Genomic DNA, 18802 nt, shown 5'->3' with positions numbered 1-18802 from the left:
GAACGCAAAGGCGGCGAGTAGCAACGCTGTCGTCCGTTAATGCAACTGCTGGTTCCGCAAGTCAAAGTTTTGCACGATTTGCTTCTTTTATGCGTGAAAAGACGACCCAACTAGGTTTTCCGCCTTCTGAGGTCCCAGCGGTGAAAAAAAACGAGATTTTTTTACAAACATAATACAGGACTTATCTGTTGCTCGATTGTTTTTGCGTTTGCTTGCAAGGCAGCGAGATCCACACACAGACCGAAGCACTCCAGAGGCGACGTGTCTTTTCACAGAGCGACACTCCAGCGAAAACTGGCAAGTCCAGGACTTTTCCTTCTCTCCTTGCTATTTTTGGTTCTTTCTCGTCAGTCTCGCTGTTTCCCGTCCTCTGTCGTGTTGAATCGTGTTTCTGCCTGTACGTACACCTGAGAGCTTCCGCGCAAAAAAGACCGCCTGCCGCGGTTCACAACGCATCTCATTTTCCTCAGTTTCGGTGTTTGATCTCCGACTGAAAGCGTATCACCGGTGGTGTGTAGTCGACGCATATTTTTCTGTCTTTCCAGGTCGTTTTGCATCCCGAGGCTTTGCTGGTGTAACAAGTAGCACCGTGCCGGCGAGCTGGATGCCCTGGCAGAAGGTTGTCGCATTGTCAGGTTGTCTTTTTTCGGTTTCGGCTCGTTTCCTCTCTCGTCTCTGAGGACTCAGACCCTCTCTTTCTTCCTCGCTGAGCGCGCCTCTCTTCCCTCCAAGAACTCCTGTTCTCCACGATCGAATCCGACGAAAATGTAGCAACTCCGCGCCCCCCTTAACTCTCCTGCCTCTGTCGGTGTTGATCCTGTGTCTGTGGTGTACGAAGGGCACTTCTGTCAGCGGTTGTCTTCCCGCCTCTGTCGCTGTTTCCTTCTCACCTCAAACCGCCTTTTTGTAGATAGCTCTCCCACCAAACAAGATGCGGTCTTCTTTTGCCTAGAGCAATTTTCTGTTTTTGTCGTAAGCTGCCGTTCACAGGTCTTCCGTCAGTTCTTCCGTTTCTCTTTCCTGTTCTCTCGTCTTTTCCCTGTTCCTTCGTTTTTTCCCTGTCCTTCTTCTCTTTTCTTTTTGCCGGTGCCCATGAGTCGATCAACTTCGTCCGGCGACGCAGCTGCGCGTTCGGCTCTCGGGGCGTCGCCGTCGGGCAGCGAGGTCGATCGGCTTCCTTTTCTCCCGTCTTCTTTTTCGCCGTATTCGGTTCTCCGAGAGCCTGCTCGTGGCGTACTCAACGCAGCTCGACTCGCACCTTTCCCCTCGCACAAGAGCACCTCTTCTCTGTCCCGTCTGCGTCCACGGCTCGCCTCTCCATCAGCTGCGCGTCAGGCAGCTGTCGACCTCCCTTCTTCCTCTGCTGCCTCTTCGGCCTCCTCTGCCGCCCCTTCCTCTCCGTATTTCGCGGGATGTGTGCCTCGTGTGCACGAGACTTCTTCGCAGGACCAGTTTCCAATCGGGACCGGTAACGCGGACTGTCCTCGTCGAACCCAGAGCACTGCACAGCCATCTGTTCCTTCCGAATGCGATCCTTGGCGCAACTCTTCTCACTTCCCACCTCAAGTCGTCCAAAATTGTCTCCTGCCTCTTTCGTCCTCATCGTCTCCGTCTCCTTATCCGTCATCTTCTGTCGCCTCTTTGTCCCAGTCCAGAGGCCATGCTGTTCAGCATGTCGCCGCGCAGGCAAGCAGCAGGGAGTCAGAGCCTGAGTCGGCTGTACGGACAGTTGGCGTGCGTCGTGTCTCTTCTCGCTGTGGCCTTGCGACCCAGACCGGAGCGAGCGACAGCTCGGAGAGTGGCGAGTCTCCTCTCCTCGGAAATGCATGCGACGCGTTCGCCTTTTCGATGTCAAGGAAGGAAGAAGCTCGCCACTCGCGCCTCGGCCCGCCAGTGCCGAGCTCGTGTCAGTTCCCTGATGCTGGAACCCCGCCAATCTCTCACGCGAGACGCACAGACATTCCTCCAGCTTCCTCCGTCACCTTTGCGTATTCGGAGTCTCATCCTCATGTCGCCTGGCTCTTCTCGACGCCTGCGCCTTCTTCTCTTCCCGCCCGTTCGTCCTTTGCTATCGGTCCCTCGTCGCACTCTCCTTTCCTGCCTCGGGGCTTCGGCCAGTCCCCACAGACCGACGAAATCGCTCCGACCGTCCGGTACAGCGTCGCCACTGCGGTAGCTGAGGCGGAATGCGAACAGAAGAATCATCGCGACTTTGAACGAGAGTGCGACGCAGCCCACGACACATGTCCTCGATTCCACGTTTCGACAGATACCAAAACGACGTCGTTCCCGACCGCTTCTGCCTCGCCTTCCTTCTCTCCCGTCTCGACCTTCTCCTTTCCGTCTTCTCTCTCCCATGCTGCGTTCGTCTCGTCGGCGTGGGGGCTGCGAGAAGAGCTGCAAGGCGACGTGGGCGCATACCAACAGACGCGCGACACCGGAGAGAAAGGGCCAGGAGGCAGCGGTTTCCTCGACACCGAAGAGGCAACAGTTTGCCGCGGTCGAAGGCCCAGCACCTGCGAGGCTGTCTGTACACCCGCGAGGGAAGTACACCTCGTCGAAGACACCTCAGGTTCTCCGCCTGCCGTCAAATTGCGCAGAAGCGCTCGCCTTCAGGAGCTCTACGCGAAAACCAAACGTGAACGGAGCAGTCCTGACGACTGGCTTGCGCGTCCTCCGTCCTCTGCGTTGCCTCTTTATGCGAATGCTGATGTGTCGCCGGCCGTCTCCTGCCCTCAGAAAACACCTCTTGATCAGCCGAGCCTTTCACGAAAGCGCCCGTCTTTGGAGCGAGAGCCTCGCCTGAGGGCTGCACAGTGTCGACCTTCTTCGCCGCCACCATCTTTACCGGAGAAAGGCCCGAGACTAAAGCTAGGAGGAGGTGTTGTCGCCCCTGGCTTGGATCAGGCGCGGGCTGGTGTGGAGGAGGCTTCATCCGCTGCGGCGAGGCGGACGGTCTTGATGCATTGTGGGGTTGAAGCAGGCGGAAGAAGACCTGACGGGGAGGAGGCAGGGAAACGATCGGCAGAGAGCGAGGGAGCGCAGCCTTCCCGGGCGGACGGCGCCGCCTGTCTGTTTAGCCCGGAAGACCCGACCCTCGACGACCGGATAGATACAGAAGAGCGAAAGAGAGAAGGAAGAGGAGTCCGGAGCTCGAACGCGTTCACGGTCCGGCGAGACGAAAGAGTCGTAGATATCGTGACCGATTGTTCGCCAGAGACGCACGGACGCCTAAGAGGGCACAGGCACGAGCTATTGCATGCACTCGCGGCGGGAAAGGCCAACGCGAGCGAGACAGCGACTGCCTTTGCTTCCTCTTTCACTTCTTTGTTCCCTGGGTCTGGCGGGAAAACACGCGCCGTATCGGCCCAGAGGCGCGTGTCCCTGGGGCCTCTCCGAGACGAACAAGGCCAGGAAACAGTTCGGCGACATGGGGAAAAGGAGGCGATAGAGACGATCCGTTCACCTCTCTTTGTGACGTCTGTTGACGACGTCTTTCGAACGAAAGGTGATATCCCCGCTTCGCTCTCTGCGGGGCGTAATGAAGGCCAGACTGTTTCCTTTGCGGGCTCGAAGGGACAGGGCGAGGCAGGGCCCGCCGGGAGAGAGCCGGCGGCGGCCCCGTCGACTTGTGTGTCTCTCGTCAGTCACGCGTTCTCGTCGCGAAGTCTCAAACTGCGAGAGGAGACACGCGTTCCGGCCTCGCGAGCTTCTTCGCCTTCCTCTTCTTGCCATGTCGGGTGCACGCCCGCAGCTGATGGCGGATTCTCTGGCGAGGGCCCTCACCGTGGACTTTCTCGCCTGTCTTCCACGTCTTCGCGCCTTCTCGCTTCCGGCTCTTTCGTTCCCGGCTCGTCTGCCTGGTCCCCCTGCGGGTTCCCCGCCTATCCGGCTTCCCCCTCGTTCCACCAAACGCTGAGGCAGCCGGCGCGGCGGCAAGAAGGAAGAGACGACGGGAACTGCGACCTCGAAAGAAGACGGGTGTCCAGAGGCGAGGAATGTCCCGAGGCGGCGAGCGGACACGTTCGGCGAGAGTTGTGCGAGTTGGCCGTGCCTGGAACGGAGACGCGGGGCCGCAGAGAAAAAGAGGCGAAGGAAATGAACTTTCTGCGGCGCACCGTCCTGGGAATCGTCCTCTTTTGCCTCCTTCGCAGGGTGCGTGGAAACGCCAAGGAACCGAGAACAAAAGCAACCAAACACACTGGAAAGGGCATCGCGAACGTCTTCAGACACGCAAGAGGCCTCAGTCTGGCTTTCGAGAGATCTACGCATACATGGATCTGCACACACACACACACGTATTCATACATGTACAAATATAGGTATATAGACGTTTTGTGTTCTGCCTGCCCCAACCCTGTGAGTGTGTCTCTACATGCGTTTCCAAGTGAGCATCTGCGAGTTCCTTCTGCCGCGTTGTTTCCAGTTTTCGCGTATCGCCATGTTCGCTTTGGTTGTGCACCTACCGTCTCTTTCTGTGTCACTGTCTGTTGCTTGCCGCAGCTTCTCTTGGCCTGGCTTTGGCCATCGGGGCATGGCCCGCCCCCCGATGCCTTCTCTCTCAGCTCGCCCGACGAGGGCGACGCGCGTTTTCGAAGGCTCATGGAGACGTTGGCGGCGGAGTTTCCGCAGCACCGGCATCGGTTCCTGCCAGAAACGTCGTCTTATTCCGCGCATGCGTTTTCGCCCTTGGCTGTCGCCGGGCCAGGAACGACGCAGGGTTCGGGTTCGTGGATCTCGCTTCTGAGCAGCCTTCTTTCGCGTTTCTCTTCTCGCGGGCACTCTCTGCGTCTGTCGCTCTTTAACGAATTCACGCGAGAGGAGAGAAGAGAAGAACGACGTCCTCTGTACTCAGAAGATGCGCCCTACCTAATCGAGACGGCCGACTTGGAGTCGACAAAAGCGGAGAGTGCCTCCGTCACTTCGTTCTTCTCCAGAATCGTCAGTGCGCTTTGGAGGCCGCCCTACGGCTTCTCTCCCGCTATCTCTGCGAGTCTGCCTCTCCCTATCCCGTCGCGCGGCGACGCCGCGACGCGACTGGAGAAAGAGACCGAATCCCGAGAGACAGTGGAGCCGAACCACTCGCCTCACTACAAATCGTGGAAAGCGAGAAGCCCCAAAACGGTCCCCCTGGCTGCCGTCTTCTCGCTTCTTCTTTTCTTCCTTCGCAGCTGGTGAGACGCGAGTTCGGTCAGAAGCGAAATGGCGTCGAACCGATTCTAAATTTCTTCGCGGGTCAATCCTTGCATTCGACACCAATCGTCACTTTCAAAGGCGAATGTTCGCATACATAGAACTGTATACATGCATATATATATATATATATATGCATCTATAGAGAGAGGGATATTTATTTATCTAAGTGTCCATACGCAAAAATGTATAGATATATAAATACATCTGTTTAAATAAATGCAGATTCTTCAGCTATCGATGTATACATATATATATATATATATATATCTGTAGATGCACGGGTGTGTATCATGGTGCATGCGCGTATGTCATGTGTATCCGTGGCTGTTTTTCATGCGAATGTGCCCGTGCGATGAATCTCCCCGCACTTGCTTTTGTCTGTGCATCTGTTTCCCTGTGCGTGTTTCCATTTTTTTTCCTCTCATGTGATTTCCTGCTGAGTTTTGTTGTGCCGACGTGTGGGTTCAGGGGCGTGCTGCTGCGTATGGTCTTCACGTGGGTGATTGCTCCGCCCTTTGCGCTTCTTTTTCGGCTTCTTCTGTCTCTTCTCGTTCGGCTGTCTCTCTCCTTCTTCTTCGTCGCGGCGACCTTCCTCGGCGTCGGCTACTTTCTTCTGGTCCACCTTCGGGGCCTCTTCGCTGTCCCCCCCACAGGCAGGAGACATCCTGTCTCTCCGCCCTCGCCGTCGCACCGCGCGTCGTGTTCTCTCTCTTTCCTGTCGCATCCCTGGAGCTCCACGTCGATGTGCACCCGTCACGCAGGGGTTTTCTTCTCGGCGGTCTCTGGATCTGTGCCTGTGGGCGAACGGCGGGGAGGTCGATTCGTCCCGTCTGCCTTAGATGAACCCGCAGACGGTGGAGTCTCTGCGCCCTGTTCCCTTTCTTTCCTCGCTGCCTCAGCGCAGCTCTGCGCCTCTGCAGCTCGGCCGCTTCTCCCGGTGGTCTTCTCGCTCTTTTCGCGGGCCGTGCATGTCGTTGCGGAGACACAGAGACAAGGGACAACCGGCAGCCAGGGGAGCGAAGAAGAAAGAGAGAATGCGAGGGAAGAAGAAAGAGAGGATGAGGGGGAAGAAGAAAGAGAGGATGAGAGGGAAGAAGAGAGAGAGGGTGGGAGGGAAGGAAAGAGAGAGGGTGGGAGGGAAGGAAAGAGAGAGAATGAGAGGGAAAGAGGCAGGGGATATGGAGAGGTGGAATGGGCTGGAGAGGAGATGCGCAGAGAAGACACGGAGAGGACGTTGAGGAAGGAAAGAAACAGCTGGAGGTGGAGGGTGACACGCGAGGAAGATGTCTTCATGGAGGAAGAAGCGAGAGCAAGCACCCCGACGGAAATCCCGGGAAAAGTCAGAGAAGCGGAGATTGCGTAAGGAGAAAGAGACTGAAATCGAGATGCGACGCGTGACCACAAGACGCGGTGAAACGACGAATCACAAAGGAGAAGAAGGGTCCAACGCGTGTGTATGTGTGCATGTGGGGAGTGTGTCGGAATCGATTTTTAAAGACACAGATAGGAACTCCACTTAGGAAGGCAGAGGGGACACTCGGGGAGGCGAGACCTCGTGGATTCTCATACAGGCTCGGTGTCGTGTGAGCTCTGTCAGGAGTAGAACGTGGAGGAAACGCGCTCTTCAGATCAGGTAACAACTGTGCTGGGGTGGAGATGGAAAAGAAAGAAAGCGCTATAGCTCGGACACTTAGCCTCTCAAGCTTGCGCCTGGGGTAGCCAAGTGAAACTTGGCGAAAACGGAATCCGTTTCCGTTAGTGTCAGGTGTTCACCGTGTTCTCCTTGAGAGACCAACGGGGGGCGGAGCAGCAGCGCAGGAGTGGCGAGAAAATGTTTTTTCCTTTGTCAAGACATGAAGGCATCCATACGAAGAAAACACACGCAGAGAATGCCTGCGCGATCGAACTGATTGCAAGCTGAGGGAGGCTCGTTTTCGAGGTGAAGCGTCTTTTTCTTAGGGAAGCATTCAGACGAGAGAGCAATCCTTTTTTGTAAAGCACAGTGAAGGAACTTGTGAAGAAAAGTTCTGTGTTTTGCGCGAAAGAGAGATCGCGGAAGTGTGGGCTGTCGCTGTACAACATATATGAAAGAGACCCGACAGAAGAGAATGTGTGAGGAAGGTCCTCAGTTTTCTGTTTGGAATCGTGATGCATGGAACGACGGAGGCGCTTTCTCTCCGCTTCTGGCGACAAAAGACTCTCGTCGTGGAAGACACGGAGGTTGTGGCTCCCCCTTCGCCTAACGCGTATCGCAAACTTGTAGAGTTTGAAATATTCTTGATGGATCATTTGTACAGAGAAGAAAGGTCTGTTTTCCAGACCGCTTCCTCTAAACATGAAGCTTAGAGTTGGCGACGAGCGAAAGAGACTCTTTTCTCCTTTATCGAGGTTGCTGTATTTCACGTGTCTCCATCGCTTTTCCCTCCCCCTCTTCTATTGCATCGTCTCCCAAACTTCGCTTGCCTTCGCTCTTTCTGAAGCGTTCTCGTTTTGAGGCTTCGCTCTTCGACTCGCGCCCTCGCTTAGCACTCTGCTGCTCCCGCTTCTTCGTTCCCAAAAAACGCATGCAGGCAAACGCCAGATGACGGTGTCTTCAGGTCCCAATGCCCAAAACAAGGCCGCTGTCGTGACCCAGATTTTTATCACCGATTTTGCGCTAGGTTGTGGAGGGACAAAAAGCACACGTGCAAGCTCACCTAGACAAGGCGGAGCTTGAGACCTAAAGAAACGACCGGTTAAGATTCACCTAACGAAACAGGTTGCGAATACCCACCTAAAAAAGGAAGCGTGTGATACCACCTCAAAGAACGGCGGTGTTTAAAGCCCAGGGGGCAAGAGAAGCGCGCGAGTCGGCCGTGACAGCACAGAGAGAGCGATCCAAGAGGAACTAGCGATTACACGTATTTTTGCAGATCTGTAAAGACACAAATCTCTCATTGTGTGTTTCGTCTCGTGCGTGGAGGTGTCTTGATCTGGGTAGCCGTGTGAACGTCTCGGTTTTTGCGTTTTGGAAACCGTGGGCCACAGCTCCATCGCCGTGTTTCTTGTTCAAGTTTGCCGTGGTTCACAGGTTTCGGGACAGGGACTTTCCACAAAACTCAGTTGCCTTGCTGCACAGACTCACACGTCCGGCGAGGTGTTCTAGTGTGAGCTGGGTACTGCCCCGGTGCTCTGCATGCGAATTTCCTCCTCAGTTTCGTCTCTGGTGAGTGCCGCGGTCTCGCTGAACGCGGCCGCACGCAACGGAGTCTCGCGCAGAGGGGGAACTGCGCATTGGAAAAGAGACAAAGCGGCCAGAGAAATCCAGAGACTAGCGCGTCTCCTCTCTCTGGAAGCGTCGACGTCCGCGACAGCCAAAAATCTCGGTGGGCACTGACAGCTGCATGTGCGTGCGGGCTTCCAGTATAGTCGCCGATGCACAGATGTTCCCGCGTGACCCGCACTTGGAGTTTACCCGAGGGAGAGACAAAGAAGTCAAAGAACGAAAACGACACGTGCTCATTTTAGAACAAGTCGGAAAACGGAGAGAGGCAAGTCGCGCCGAGTCCTCGTTGAGGCAAACATCAAATGTCGTCGCCCGGGCCAGCGGGCCCCGTCATCCACAGAGTGATTGCGAACCGTTTGCGATGGCAAGGAAGCACTTGATGTGGCATGTCGCGACTCCTGCAAAAACGCAAGAACGGTTTGTGACGGGGATCGATTCGAAGCCGTGTGCTGCTTTGCCTCGCGCTCGCAGTCCCCGTTGCTCCGTGGGGACGGGCCTTTTCAGGGTCGTTTTTTCTCTTCTGGGATCGCTCTGGTTTCTTGCCTCTGCTTCGGCGGGTATCGCTGCTGGGTCTCTGGCTGCCTCGCTTCTTCCGCTTCCCTCTCTCTGGTCCCCGAGCCTGCGCTCCCTTCTCTTCTCTCTTACCTGAAAAGCACAAGAGTGTCGCCGACGGGGCTGATGTCGGTTAGAGGCTCCGCGTCCGGAGGCCCCGCCGCCGAGCCTTCCCGCAGCTGGACGTCCTTGCGCCGGCGCGGATACAGACGCAGAAACCCGCCGTCTTTCTCCTGGAGCAATGCACAGAGGGAAGACGGCAAAACGGACACGAGCGAGACTACAAAAGAGACGCGGCGCAGTAGGGACACTCGAGAGGGGGGAACGCGAGAGGAACGCGAGGCGAGAGCGAAAGGGGCGCGACAGAAACAGCCAGGGGAGAACGAGCACGGAGAGAAGAACCCTTTGAAAACACCAAAACCTGAAAGAGACACAGACTCGCGCGCAGACGAGAGGGGACATGCCTGCCAGTCTGGCGGGTTAGGGTAGTATATCGCTGTAACTTTTCGTCCGTTGTCGAGAGCGGGGTCATAGCCCGCGTCGATGTGCTTCTTGTAGTACGCCCCATCTGCGCGGAACATGGCCATTTGGAAGACCCACGAAACCTGCGACAGGCGACGGGGGAGAAGACACACTGAGCCGTTGCCGTGAAACGAGAAAGGAGCCGAAGACGAAACGCGCAGGCTCACGAATCGGGGACTCGCAGGACAGAAAAAATCCTGCGAGAGCCGACGACAGAACGCGAAAAGAAACAAACACTCGCTGCCAACGGGCCCAAGACTGGACAAACCGGTCGAACGAAACCGATCTAGACGAGGCGGCTTCTCTCGCTGGAAGGGCGATGAGAAGAGACGCCGAGGAGACGCCATGTGGGGGCGAGAGTCGAAGTGAACCGGAGACATGGGCGGGCGAATCAGAGACGAAACTGACACAGCAAGAGCAGCCAGGAGACGATTGCGGCTTACTTGCAGGCACAATGTGGCCTTTTTGTTCAGCTCGAACGGCAGCGCTTGCATGGCTTTGAAGAGCTGCCAGAGACCCTGGACGGCACGCGGGGGAGGACAAGGAGCGGAGACAATCGACAGCAGAGCTGTCGGCCCTCGTCTCTGGCCAAGGCGAGAAGGCCCGTGAGACACCGCGTGAGAAAAGGCGTTTCCAATGCACTTCGGACACCGCTCTAGTTATTATAACGCGCTTGAATGGTGTAACGCACACGAGAACGTGCGGGAATGAGACCTAGCGAAACGCGGCTCTGGAGGAAGAGTAAGCGAAGAAGAGAGAAAGGACGCCGAAGAGGAGGGAAGAGAGGCAGTAGAGGCGAAACCCCGCAAGACACTCTCCGGGCGATGAGTCGGCCGACACGAGAACAACGCCGAGACCGAGAAAAGGGGAAGGACCGGGGGGAAGGTTAGGACGAAGTGTAGTCGAGCAGGAACGGGGGGACGAATGCATGAGGAAGGTTGTTTACTGGAAATGTCGGGAACAGACGGCCGTTTAAAAACGGGAAGGCAAGGCGCAAGAAAAGGTCGAGAAAGTCTTTGCATGCAGTTCAAGGGCGGATGTGAGTTGGGAAGAGTTAGCATCGAAAGTAAATAACCGAGTATCAATGGAAGTGTACAAATGGGTACACGAACATGGTACGGTTGAAAGCAGATATGGACCAGACACCCCAGAGGTAGAAAACTACCTCTAACGCCAGTTAACCAGTCCTGATCCTAACCTGCTGGGTCTCCCGATCGAGGTCTGATGAACTCATCCAGCACATGTAGTCGGTGCGCAGTTCGTGCATCGTCTGCGAGAACTTTAGATAGAAACAAACAGCCGGAAGAGCAGAGATGAAAGACGAGGAGATGTGGAAACGGAGAACAGGACGAAGGGTCAAGGATACAGGAGATGGAAAGGGAGAAAGGGTTCAGACGATGCGCTAAAGAGAGAGGAGACAGGAACAGAGAGGAACTGAGAATGAAGCAGCGGGGGGAGGAGAGAGAGAAGGGCGTGGAAGAGACACAGACGGAGATGAGACATGAGAAGGAAACTGTAGAATTTACCACTTCGTTAAAGCGGCCGTCGTACTCCAGGAGCTCGGCCTCCTTCCAGATCTTCTGACGCATCTGAAGGCAAACCGCATGCAACGCACGCCCACCCTTTTCCGGCACAAGGTCCGTCTATAGGCAGCAACGACGGTGCGAGATAGTTTTCTTTGCTCACCTCCAATTGCGTACACACTCTATGCCTCTATGACCAACGCTTCCAAATACACACGAGTAACCTATATATATATATATATACATATATATATATATATATACCACAATGGATACCTTTATATGTACGCATGCATACATCCAAGCACTTTATACAAGTTGATGCATGCACGCATGCGTTCGCGTGTGCACATGATTCGATGCGTGAACGCTTGACCTTTTAGTGGGACTGCTAGACAAAAACGGTTTTATGCATGCGTCGCATGTGAACATCACGCGTGAATATGGCGAACTGCCCCTCCCGCACGCCTGAATCTGGCAAGGATGGGAAGACACGAAACGCCGACCTTTTCACCCAGGAAGCCGTGCTGGACGGCAAAGCCTTCTTTCATGAGGTTCCGCACCGTCTCGTTCGTCAGGTAGCTCAGCGGGCCTTCTCGATAGCCCTCTGCAAAGAAGAGTGAAATGTGCATGCGACGAAACGCAGAGAGTGTAGGGAACCACAGAAAACGGAAGGCCCCAGACGACACAGGGAGGCCGTGGAGGTTCTAGACGTCCCAGCGGGGGCGTCTCACGAAGTGGGAGAGGAAAAGGAAACACGTAGACAGAGGGCACTCTGAGGGCCACGGAGAGCGACGAAGTGGGAGTAGCAGTTGGGGGGAGATAGTCCGCGAAAAAGAACAAAAACAGAAAAGGTGAGACAGCCTCGAACGCGAACTGGTAGTGGCGGAGCTGCAGGACGATGACGGGCTGAGAGCAGATGGACAATTAAACCAAGAAGGGATCGGAAAAACAGAGAAAGCCCAAGAGAGAAACAGGAAGGAGTGTCGGCGCGACGTCGTCTCACTGGGATTTGCCAGCAGGCCGCCTTCTCGGCAATCTCGCAGCCGTTCGCGCCGAAGCTGCAGATGGGGCAGGCAAAAAAAGTGTCAGAAAGCGACAGTGAAGCGAGAACGGTCCACGTAAGCACGAAAAAGACAAGAAACTGCGCACACCCTTGGAGTGTATTGACACTGCCTCTTTGTGTCTCCTAGCCGTCTGTGAATTATCAACTGGCTTCGCTCTGATGCGCTTTGTTCTCTCCCTTAAATTCAAAACCGGGCGTGTTCCTTGACGCGTGTCGGACGCCAGCAATGCATGCAAGCACGCAGAAGACGCTTCCACACACATACAGACCTCTGCAGGCGGCTGTGTGCATGCATGGAGGTGTGCAGGCAGAACTATATTTCCCGGCGCGATCTCTGGCGACCGCAGACGAAATCTGAACAGGCTCTGAGGCTGACAAGCGAGACACACGAGAAGGCTCTTGCGTGTGTGGAGGCGTTCTTTTCGCTTCGAATTCCTTCTGTTCACCTCTGTACAAATGCAAGCGTGAATCTCTCGGACGAGGGCCTCCTTCAGCACGTCCTGCCGGAGTTGCTTTTCCTCTTCTCCCGACAATGAAAACCCCTCTGCAAACCCAAAAACACGAAAACGGTTCTTTCTTCCAGTGATTTAGGCATCGTTGCACACCCTGCCGTAGAGACAACTGCGATCCCCAGCACACCAGACCGCGAGAAAAACACACGCACGCAGAGGAAGTACCCCGCTCCACAAAACGATGCCGGTAGATGTGCCATGTTGCAAAGACGAATACACAGCTCTATCAGCAGATACACACGTCACCTGCAGATCTACAAAAGTACACGTATATATCCGTTTCTAAACATGTCGGCATCGGAGGTTCGGCGGGACCGTCAGGGGACCCCCCCCCGCTTCATTTTCCGCGTTCCCTCAATGGCCGTCGACCGCCGGTTGTCGCTGGCCGTTAACGCAGCCTCTGGCTTGCAGGCCAACGACCGTTTTCGCTTTCTGTTGCCGCCGTTCTTTCTTCTCACCTGCTTCGCCCCTCGCCTTCACATTGTCGTAGACCGTCGCGGCGCGCTCTGCCACAGATCCTGCAATTTCTCGCAGCTTCGCAGGCTTCGTCCATTCGTCGAGCATCGCCCCGAGGCTGTCTTCTGCATCTTTCTGAAACCGGTAGATTGGTGGCGCAGGGAAGCCGCCACACATCGAGGGAGAAGACGCAGAAGCGGTAGACGAGTTTTCTGGGGCCGCTGGAACTGTGTGGGTTTTGTGGGAGTGGGAAGAGTCGCTGCAACCGTCACCGTGAGCCTCTTGGCATGCATGCGTCTTCGACGAAGAAGGCGAATTGGCAGGCGCCTGCGCGCCGCTGGAAGAATCACAGCCCTTGGAGCAGGCGTCCGCACAGCAGTCGATACGTCCCTTCTCCTCCGTTCCCGTCCCCGATCTGCGAGAGAGAGGAGCAAATTCGACAGTGAGCGAGAAAGGTCCAGAGAGGAACAGGAAGAGCCGCAAAGGGAGACACGCCGGCAGAAACCAGGCAGCACACACAGTTCGAGGCTGCGAAGCCAGCAACGGCGACAGAACGTGCGGAGCGGGGGAAAGTCAGAGCTACAGAAGGAGAGAGAGGATTGAGAGAACCAGACGGAGAGAGCGCGCAGAGACGAGCAACACGCAGTACCAGATGAGAACAGAGCAATACGTGCACGAACGCAAATGAACTCACGAAGGAGCGAAACGGCCGCAGAAGAGACTACGCAAGAAAGGACGGCCGAAAGCCAAGAGAGGAGAAACCCGCGAAAAAACTGCGCGTTCGAGAACACGCTGGGAAAGCCGCCCCACCGTGTAGGCAAGAGGATACAGATATCCAATTCACACACGCACATATAAATATATATATATATATATACATATATACATGCAATCATATAAATAGGTATTTAGATATGCGTGTTGTGTTCTTCATCGCGGCGCCGAGAAATGGGTAAAGGGAGAAGAGATATGTTCTGCTAGATAGATAGATAGATAAATAGATACAGATATATGGGTACATGTATGTGTACGCGAATACTGTAAAACAGGTACGGCCCTGGAAGCGGCGCAGACTGCATGACGCTTCTTCATGACATCTCAGCGTCTCCCGCGGTGCTGTCATGAACGAGAAGCAACGGGCGTCCTTTCATAGAATGCAGGATCTCCGCCAAACGAACAGCGCCTGTGGAGCTGCATGTCAGCACTGTTTTGTTGCCGGCCTACCGTGTGCGTCTTTCCAGATCTTTTCGAGTGCTGTAGTTCAACACCCTGAGGCACGCGGCGACCAAGGCGTCTTCCACGTCTTTGTCCCACACAACGCTCGGCCCGAGTTTGTGCTGGGCTTTTCCAGTCTCAGGAAGTGTCGAAGACACAGCAGTCGGCGCCGACGCACGCGGAGCGTCTCGCTTTGCCTTACTACGGGGCGACCGAGGCTGGCACGACCCCCCTTCTTCGGGTGTCGCCTTCTCGTCACCCTTGAACTCTGTCTGTTGTGCAGGTTCCTGTTCTGCTTCCTTTCCGTTGTGGTGGTCGGTGCGTATCCCCCGTGCAGGCGCTTCTTCTCCCTTCTCCTCCGTCGCGCGCCGCTCGTCTGGGTCGTCCATCTTTGCTTCGCCAGTGTCGTCTCTGCCTCAGAGATCTTCGTCCCGAGGCCTTTCCTTTTTCTCGCCTCGCCCGTCGGCTGGGCACCTGCAGCCTGCGCTGCGCCTCGAGGTGCTCGACGAAAAGAGAAAAGACGCAAACGAGACGCACAGCCGAAAGGATGAAGGCTGGTGAACGCAGTCAGTTTTCCGCCGCCAAGGCTGTCCCAGGTTTTCAAGGCCAGGCGAAGAAGCTGTTTACAAAAGCGAGCGTTAAAAAAAGGTGTCAAGGAGGCGCGCGCGGGAGAAAAGTCGAGAGAAGCAAAGAAGCGAGTGGATGCCGCGTCCCGATTTTCAAAGAGATTTGAAGAGGCGGGAAATCACGACGCTGAGACCGAGGTTGAACCCAACACAGATAACAGACACCGTGGCAGGTCGACGCTTTTCGCGGGTCCCGTGTACACTCCGAATGCACAGAACGGACTTTCTCTGCTCTCTGCCTCGCTGAGAGATAGCTTCCTGTGTTTGCGTCTCCTTCTCTCTCTATCGCCGGCATGCGCTCTCGCTCGTTCCCCCTCAGCAGACACCGTCGGAACCCTTGACGTGTGTGCGTGCTTGGGGTCACTTTTCTCTCGGCCTCTAGACAGCGTTTTCCTAAGACTCGGCCCCGGAGTCCGCAAAGTTCTCCAAATGAAAAAGTACCTTGCCACGCAACGCTCGCTCTTGCAGAGCACAGAGTGGCAGAGGAGAACGGTGTAAATCCACAGGAAAAAACCACCGCTGCGAGCACCGGCGGCCCCGGCACTTCTCTCAGTTAAAGCGAGATGCGAAAAGGTCCAGAACGGGGTCTCGTGTCGAGCGACCCGATGGAAAGGCGCAGGAAAACGGGACGAAACGCGTCAGAGAGCGTGGGAAGAAAGCAAACGAAGACTGTAGGCGGATTTTCGTGGAGGAAACAGTCAAAGGCAGACGCAACGAGGCGCATGCATCAACGAAAACTGCGCAGGGAATCTAGCTAAGAAGAGGGGGTCGAAAAAGACAAGTGCCGCAGCACGAGGAAAAGGGGAGAGAGACGGGCAATCGCTGTTCACGGGAGTTTGACAGAAACATGCAAAGTTCGAAAAGAGTAGACAAAGAAGAGTAAGGGGCAGACTATAGACTGGCAGCCGAGTGCTGCATGTTCAAGTGCACATTTGTATCCCGCTTGTCTTGGCGACACTCCGAGCTGTTTTGGTGTTCTTGCGAGGGGGGTGATGCGGGGGTAGCCCCCGGCGCGCGATTCTCTAAAACGTAAGCATCCAACTCTTTGCTTTGGAGCACGAGAAGAGAGTGCAGTTACTCTTGGATTTTGAGAGGCACGAATCTCTGGAGAGAGGTTCCTGAAAGTGTGCTCCGTTTCTTCTCCCCCAGCATGGGTGTGCTACACCGAGGGCGGGGAGAACGCGAGTGGCGGTATTGGGGCCGAAGACCTCTTAGGAAGGCCAGCATTCCTCTTTTCTCGATAAACAGTCACTCTCAATCAAGTTCTGCTAATGGTGGTGCTCCTCCCACTGTGAGAAAGTCGGACATGAGAGAGTGGAGCTGCAAGTGCCGAGTCTTCGCGGCCAAGCGCTGGTGAAATTCCTGGAGGGTTAAAAGCGTTTCAGCGCTGACACCATACGGCGGAACGTCGCTGTTCACAAAGCTGCTAATGCGTCTATCGGGTTTCAGAGCAAAAGCGAACCCCCGTGTGAGCAGTTCGAGACACCCCGCAGTGACAACAGGCCGAAATGGCTCTTGCGATGCTCTGGCGTTCTCAGGCGATACGTGGAAATGCAGTCTCTGTACAAATGATCCGCGATCCAGAGCTGTATAACCTAAAGGTGAATGAACAGAGACATTATAGTACCTAGGATACTGAATGTGACTCCAGTTATGAGATACTGACAACCAAGTTCTTTGCGATTGCTGCGTGAAAGCTCTTTTGATTTCCATGAACGGAGTTACATATTATATTTTTTTCGCTCCCATGGTCTGTAGTAAGTTAACAGTAAAACGTATCCAGTAGCTAACTACATTACAAGAAACTTGTCAAGCATTACTAGATTTATATAAACGACAATGACATCACGATTTTAGATCGGCTGGTACAGAATATCAAACCTAACGCTAATTAACTGAGCTTCAATGCCCAAGGCACAACACTGGATTGGATACCCAGGGAACTGTGCTGAGCAATCATAGAGCACTTGGTTGTCTGTATTTCATAACTGGAGTCATATTCAGTATCCTAGGTACTATAGTGTGTCTGTTTATTCGGCTTGAGTTATACCAATGTGATCACATAAAATCATCGTATATAGCGGTAGGCTCCTGAATGCAACGGTACAAGCTGTAAACAAAGGACTAGCAGGGCAGAGTTAAGATGATAACTATCGTGGAGATAGAAGCAATTGAACACCCTGTATTAATACAACAAAGATAATCAGGGAAATCTAGGGAAGCGCAGTCTGGGCACTGACCGACCGGAAAACGGAAATCCGGACTCCACCAGTTTGGAAAAACAACGTGGTATTTCCTTGTGAAAACCAACACCGGCAGTGGAGCAAGTCGCCCGCAAACTGCCAGCGAAGCCCGATGCACCACGGCGCATGTTATTCTGCGGGGAGTACGGACGTTTTTGGATTAATTAGAATCGTCACACGCTCCTCATGATTTCCAGCGGAACGTTCACTGCCTTGCTTGTATGTGCAGCTCGTGCAAAACGCGTGTCTTCCTAACATGTAGGTGCTTTGTGATGCGTTTCGCCTGCGGCACACAGAGAACAGCGAAACCCCACGAATGGAAAAGTAGCATAGCTTCCCCTCTCTGCTGATACACACGCAGAACATGTCTTGTGGGCTTTTTGAGCGTGGGTTGTAAACCGTCCAACGGGGCGTCCTCCAGCCACCGGCGACGGACTCGACCACGTAGGCACCAAGACTCAAGCGCGCCGTAGAGAGGAAGGAACGGTCGAGCGGGATGTGTCGCGCCTCTGGAGGTTGCAGATTTGGGAGGGCTCTTGTAGCACTCTGGGGACTCTCGAAAGGTGAATTCTGCGTTTTTTTGTCAGGTGTCATCAGCTGCTGGACATGCAAAAGGTGCTGATCCCGCAGTCCCCGTCGCCGAGGTCACCCCTCGTCACCTCTCCACTGAGGGCCGCACACTCTGCCACGAACGGCGCTTGCGAGGGAAACCCCGACAGAATCGGCCCCGATCCAAATCCGATAAAAACGTTTTCGTCTGTAGTGGTGGGTCTTTTTCACCGTAGAACTCGAGAGAGTGTTGTGCTCGTCTTCTGAGCAGCTAGCTGCCGCCGCGCGTACATTCCACTGTTCCAAGGAGCGCGGCTTTTACCTTCTTCATGCGAAGCAAATGCCGCGGGCTCTACGTGTTTTCGCTGCTCGTGTGTACCTTGCGTAGTGTGGCCCCTTCGGACTCGTCTCACCGCACACAGTGTACTGGGCTGTCGTTACTGCGCCTTCGTTCTGCGCTTCGATTCTTGCCCTACAGAACGCTGGACGAGCGCTCCTCTGTAACAGCTTTGTCGCTCACACACCCGCTGACTCTGTAGCGCGTGGGAGCACTTTCAACGCTTCACCTAGTTTATACCATGTCGTTCTACACGCCCACGCGGCCTCTGTACCCCCGTTTTTGCTTGAGGCACTCCTCCTCTGCAAATTAGGGAGTTGGCCTGTGCATGCACACTCTCGGCAGTCGTCGCGAGATAGGGCACGGTTCCGTGTTGGGGGCCGGGATAGCGGTTTGGAAGGCGGCCGCTTGTCGCCCTCACGCGGGTTGCTTCGCTGTCCGTCCTTTCCAGCAGAGAGAAGAAAGAAACGATCGTTTTTAGTGCGCCATCGAATTTTCCCGTCGGTTAGTGAGAAGCTCGCGGCGATTGGAAACGGTCTTGGGCGTGCGGTGCCTGTGCATCTAGTGGAACGACATGCGCGTTTCCTTTCTCGCTTGCGACTAAGAAAACGAAAGTGAAGGCCTCCGGTCTACAAGAAATAGCTTATTCTCTCTTGGCTTTTCGTCCAGGCGTTTTCTTTCCCCTTTTCTCCTCACTTTTTCGCCGTCTAGTTGTGTTTTTCGGCAGCCGAGCCGTCGGC

At 54.9% G+C, this 18802-nt stretch overlaps 2 protein-coding genes across 2 annotated transcripts; one reads left to right on the top strand and one right to left on the bottom strand.

Moving 5' to 3' along the window:
* Nucleotides 1–1092: 1092 nt before the first annotated feature.
* On the top strand, nucleotides 1093–6559 carry NCLIV_051780 (conserved hypothetical protein; the record flags this gene model as incomplete). The annotated part of the gene is made up of 3 exons (XM_003884731.1): nucleotides 1093–4155; nucleotides 4504–5174; nucleotides 5665–6559. 3 exons carry the CDS (start codon nucleotides 1093–1095, stop codon nucleotides 6557–6559), a joined length of 4629 nt encoding a protein of 1542 aa, XP_003884780.1.
* A 2200-nt stretch (nucleotides 6560–8759) lies between these two features.
* Nucleotides 8760–14696, bottom strand: NCLIV_051770 (conserved hypothetical protein; the record flags this gene model as incomplete). Its single annotated transcript, XM_003884730.1, has 9 exons — nucleotides 8760–8859; nucleotides 9107–9246; nucleotides 9979–10053; nucleotides 11062–11124; nucleotides 11565–11665; nucleotides 11793–11967; nucleotides 12571–12668; nucleotides 13095–13507; nucleotides 14317–14696. 9 exons carry the CDS (start codon nucleotides 14694–14696, stop codon nucleotides 8760–8762), a joined length of 1545 nt encoding a protein of 514 aa, XP_003884779.1.
* Nucleotides 14697–18802: the final 4106 nt, after the last annotated feature.

This window comes from Neospora caninum, chromosome X (genome assembly GCF_000208865.1).
Source record: "Neospora caninum Liverpool complete genome, chromosome X".
NCBI lineage: Eukaryota > Apicomplexa > Conoidasida > Eucoccidiorida > Sarcocystidae > Neospora > Neospora caninum.
Note: the sequence above shows the minus strand (reverse complement) of the source record. Positions and strands in the feature narration are given on the sequence as shown.